This window comes from Orycteropus afer, unplaced genomic scaffold (genome assembly GCF_000298275.1).
Source record: "Orycteropus afer afer isolate SDZICR_OR568_19922 unplaced genomic scaffold, OryAfe1.0 scaffold00056, whole genome shotgun sequence".
Taxonomy (NCBI): domain Eukaryota; kingdom Metazoa; phylum Chordata; class Mammalia; order Tubulidentata; family Orycteropodidae; genus Orycteropus; species Orycteropus afer.
The window spans coordinates 6,806,594-6,811,767 of NW_006921643.1; the positions used below are offsets into that span (position 1 = coordinate 6,806,594).

The window sequence follows — 5,174 nt, forward strand, 5'->3', positions numbered from 1 at the left end:
GCGGCGGGCGGCGCGGGCAGCCCGTTCCGCGTGGGTCTGTACACCGGCGAGGTGAGCACGACGCGCGCCCTCGATGAGGCGGATGTGCCGCGCCAGCGCCTTCTGGTGCTGGTGAAGGACCATGGCGAGCCCCCCCTGACAGCCACGGCCACTGTGCTGGTGTCACTTGTGGAGAGAGGCCAGGCCTTGAAGACGTCGTCAAGGACGTTGACAGGCGCCAAGGACCGAGAGGCGGCACTGGTCGATGTCAACGTGTACCTGATCATCGCCGTCTGCGCGGTGTCCAGCCTGCTGGTGCTCACGCTGGTGCTGTACACGGCGCTGCGGTGCTCGGCGCCGCCGAAAGAGGGCGCGTGCGGGCCGGGGAAGCCCACGCTGGTGTACGCCAGCGCGGTGGGGAGCTGGTCTTACTCCCAGCAGAGGAGGCAGAGGGTGTGCTCTGGGGAGGGGCCGCCCAAGACAGACCTTATGGCCTTCAGCCCCAGCCAACCTCCGGTTCTGAACGTGGCAGAAAGAAATGAACATCCAGAAGCAAATTCGGATCTTTTTGGTAATGTAAGTCCAACTTTGGAGCTTTAACTTATCTAACAGTATTTTTTCTTTTCTTTTTTTTTTTTTTTTAATTGGTGCACTCTAACAATATTTTCAAATATCACTTTTAAAAATTTATTCAAGGTGTTTGCTAACATCGAGCCAAAACTTGCCATTTAATGTAGCTATTTATTACTTGAAGCTGTGTCTTCAATGGAATTAAAAAAAAAAAAAAAAAGTAGGGACAAATTGTCATGCTCCTTGATTGAAATGGTAAGATACTTTTAAAAACTGCTCAAATACTCTGTAGTGTTCATATTTAACGGGATCTCAAGGTGATCAAATACTAAACTAATCAAAATATAGATATCATGACCTCTATCTCCTAGTAAAATGTCTAGCCCTGGAGAAATAGGCAAAGTTACAAGAACCATCTACCTTTTCTTAAGGTTGCTAACATTAAAAGTGAGCAACAAAAAGAATAGTTTTATGTAAATGTAATTTTAAAATATGTAAATAGGAAGCTTTTTCAAATTTCCATGTTAAAACATATAACCACGACTTTAATTGTCATTGCAGACAACTTCCTGATGCCATTGACCTTAAGTTTACCTGGGTCTAGAAGGCTTAACATTGCATGAATTTGTTATTTAGGAGATCTAGTGAGGAAGCAATTATGGAATAACTCCCATTTACTATCAGATGTTTTCAAACCCTTCATTTCCACCTCATTCAATTATTTAATGACTTACTTTAGTCCCATTTTATGGATGAGTACCTGAGGATCAGAAAAACTTAGTTCAGTATTTGTTTTCCTAAATTTTCTTTGTCTCCCCAAAATGTACATAAAGGAGGAACGTATTGTATTTGTGACTGAAGAGTTAGACAAGAAAATATAACGTTATTAGTAAGTTTTCTGAAAACAATGAAGATTAAACCATTTCCTCTTTATGCGAACAGTACTCAGAAAGCAGTGTAATTTTCATTCCCTCAGCACAAGAGAAAAATATCAAGTAACTGTAAAATGCCTTTAAAGGGACAATTAAAAGGTCAAACAATTGAGAGAGATAGAGTAAGCTGTTCTAAGGCCAAACTGAAAATCAAGAATTGTATTGAAAGGGTAAATACATTCTTTTCTTTTCCAGGTAGAGGCTGGGATTTGAAACTAGAATGGAACACTTTGCTTCTTCAAGAATTTCTATAGGTTAAACAATATTTGCAAATGGAGATAGCTCCGGGGGCAGGAATGCTTAGGAAAGAAGGACACAGGGAAGAGGTAACTGCAGGGAGGAAATGGAAAGAGAGCTGCTACATTGGGAGGAAGTGCAGTCAATGTCACAAAACAAAATGTGGATGAACTGCTGTATAGAAAATGAGCTTGCCCTGTAAACTTTAACCCAAATCACAATAACATTTAAAAAAAATTATATAGGTTAGAAAAGTGATAATCTAAGATTACTGGAATTAAGCACCATTTGCTGAGTAGAAGGTGGTAAATCTTAACGGGAGTAGATTGCCCAGTCTTGCTTCCACAGAGTGGCTAGTGGGTTTGAACCACCAACCTTCCGGCTAGTAGTCAGATACCTTTATGATTGTGCTGACATCTTGAGAATAACAGGGTGGCTCTCATTTTTCTGTGGAAACTCCAATTTCCAAGCTCTCCAACAGAAATAAAAACTATCATTGTTCTCAGTAAAATCTTGATAAAAGTATACATTATTGTTTTTATTATTCAACTTCAGTAATTAGTTTGGGGTCCATCAAGATTATTTCATAAAGGGCCATTTTATTTTCAAGTTACCTAGGTATGATGGTGGTTGTTGTTGTTATGCGCCTTCAAGTCGGACCCAACTCAGAGCGACCCCTTCTTGGGTTTCCAAGATGGTATCACTATGGAAGTAGATCACCCAACCTTCCTTCCAAGGAGTGGCTGGTGGGTTTGAACCACCAGCCTTCTGGTTAGCAGTCAAGTGCCTTAGGCACTACGCTACCAGAGCTCCTAGGTATGATACTACCAATGCGATTTCATCTATAGGAAAATATTGTCTTTTCCACTGCCTGAAATAAAAGGAAGAGTGCTTGAGAAGATTTATATTTCTTGACATGTTGCCTCTTTTTCCCTAGAAACTTCCTTTTTTTAAGATTATAATTATAATTCTATTTTCTGATACAACAATAAATAATTAGAAAACTCAAGGATCACTTGAGGAACCTTTGAGACTTGTGGTCAGTCAAGAATACAGAGAAATGAGAATGAGAGAGTTGGTTTTTAGCCACTAGTTCTGGTGTGTAGTGCCTAAGGCATTGACTGGTAACCAGAAGGCTGGCAGTTCAAATCCACTAGCCACTCCTCAGGAGGAAGATTGGGCAATCTACTTCTGTAGAGATAGCACCTTGGAAACCAACTCATAGGTGTCACTATAAGTCAAAATTGACTTGATGGCAGTGAGGTTTTTTTATTATTATTTTATTTTTCTTGCCTTGCATCCATTTACTCTTCTTGTAACAGCATTTTTGTTTTCTTTTGGGGCTTTGTAGTAGTTTTGTGGAAGAGTGGGTTGACCTTCTTGCAAGAATGAATGCTTGGACACATAAACCTTATGGAACTGGCAGTGTGCTTTGATAAATGTAAAGGATACAATTTTTGCATTGGGTAATAAGAGATGTCAAGTTGGTGGGTTTTGTTGATGATGGCTTCTCAGTCTCCTTTTCCCGTTGGAGGAAATGTGCTCTTGGTTCTGGTGATGTCACTCTGGCTCTCTGGGTTGGAAGTGGGGATATTCTAAGTCCTTGAAAACCCTGAGGAGCAGCACAAAATCTCATACCCTCAAACAAGTAACCCTGAAAATCTTGCAAAATGACCTTATACAATTTCAAAAATTACCTCAAACAAGCCTGCTTCCTTGGATCAAACACCTAGATTCTATGTTTAATTCTGTTATATCTCAACAGTGCCATTTTGCTACATTGGCCACTGATTATATTACAAACACTGAATATCACACCTAGATAGTTGCATTGAAGCTATGTGATGATGTAATGGCCAATCTGTGACTATGTGCAATCAGTTTCAACTCTAGGAGAATTTGGGTACATGGGACTTTGTCCTGGCCTTGGCAGGAACCAACCTCACCCTTCTTAGTCCACATAATTTAGCTGATGCCATCTGCCGGTGTAAACAAGTGACACATGTCAGGTCAGTGTGAGAGCCATTAGAACTCCTGACTGAAGGAAAGATACATCACCCAAACTGGGTCAAAGGACTGAGTCTAGAATTTGTAGTAGGCTATTAGGGAGCTCTGGTAGCATAGTGGCTAAAACACTGGACTGCTAACCAGAAGGCTGGCGGTTCAAACCCACCAGCCACTCCTCGGAAGGAAGGTTGGGCAATCCTACTTCCGTAGTGATACTGCCTCGGAAACCCAAGGAGGGGTCGCTATGAGTCGGGGCCGACTCGACGGCACATAACAACAACAACAACATTAGGGACAAAACAATTTCTTTCTGTTATGAGTTGTTACACCAATAATATAGAAACCTAAATGTTGTCTTGACTATTTTGCCATCACATGGGAAAAGTCTACCTAAGCATAAGGTTCCCTCCAGAGAGGAAAAGAAATAGTAGACATGAGAATATTTTCCAATGGCATTATTAAAATGCGTAGCTCTAGCTCTGCTTGAAACCAGTAATGCATTACCCATATCCATGTATAAGCCAATAAATGTTTGCTTAAGTCAATTTAGTTGGGGTTCAGTATTAGAGTAGTGATTAATATAGATGGTGTAAATAAGTATCTTAAAATATTGGATTAAAGGAAAAATCATTATTGGGCTCCAGTACCAAGAAAACCTAACTGCTTTTGAGCAAGGATTTTGATTTTCTTTTATAGACAATGGGAATCTTGGGGTTTGTTTTGTTTTCCTCTTTTCTCTAGGAAACTATGGAGAGCAATTGATAATGATCTTTTAATATGCATTTTATACACTAACTTGGCCCCTGGATACCCCTTATTTAACTCAATATTATCTTTATCTATTTTCATATTTAAATATTAAAGAATCAGCTGAGATTAGTAAAATACTATATTCTCAAATAATTAGCACAAAAAAATGTATTTTTCTTGTATCAAAACCCAAATATAGTAGATAAGAAAAAAAATTGAATTATCCAAGTGCGAATAAAATAAGTTAACTTTTAAACATTTGTAAACAATTTAAAAAAAATTAAATCACAAAAAACAACAAAGGTATACACAAATATATCTTTAGTTGGCTAAAATTCTCTTTGATTGCTATGTATTTTGTTTGAAAAAAAAATGATAAAAGAAAGATAGATGGTAATATGTTTCAAAGTTTAAAATGGGTACTTTTCCCAAGATACAAACCATGAAAAAAAACTTAGCCCAGAAAATTGTGTGGTTTAAATAAAATCTAGATGGCAAAGACTAGAGCCTACATTTTAACCACATGATGTCGCTGTCTACCACAGAGTCCTCTCTAGGAAGGAAAAATAGCAAGCGCCCTTTGTCACTCCAGAGAAGAGGAACAATAAGAAAAGCAGCAGGATTTGAGCAGAGAGTAGAAGATACTGTTTACACGTTGGCAAGACATGTTTTCCTAATTTCACTCGCTGAGGATTGGTA

At 39.3% G+C, this 5,174-nt stretch overlaps 1 protein-coding gene across 1 annotated transcript in view; it reads left to right on the forward strand.

Moving 5' to 3' along the window:
- Window positions 1-579, forward strand: part of LOC103195509 (protocadherin alpha-5-like) — a 2,417-nt gene extending 1,838 nt beyond the window's left edge. The window contains exon 2 of the mRNA XM_007939090.2: window positions 1-579. Within this exon, the coding sequence (XP_007937281.2) occupies window positions 1-579 (579 nt within the window).
- The last annotated feature ends 4,595 nt before the right edge of the window (window positions 580-5,174 follow it).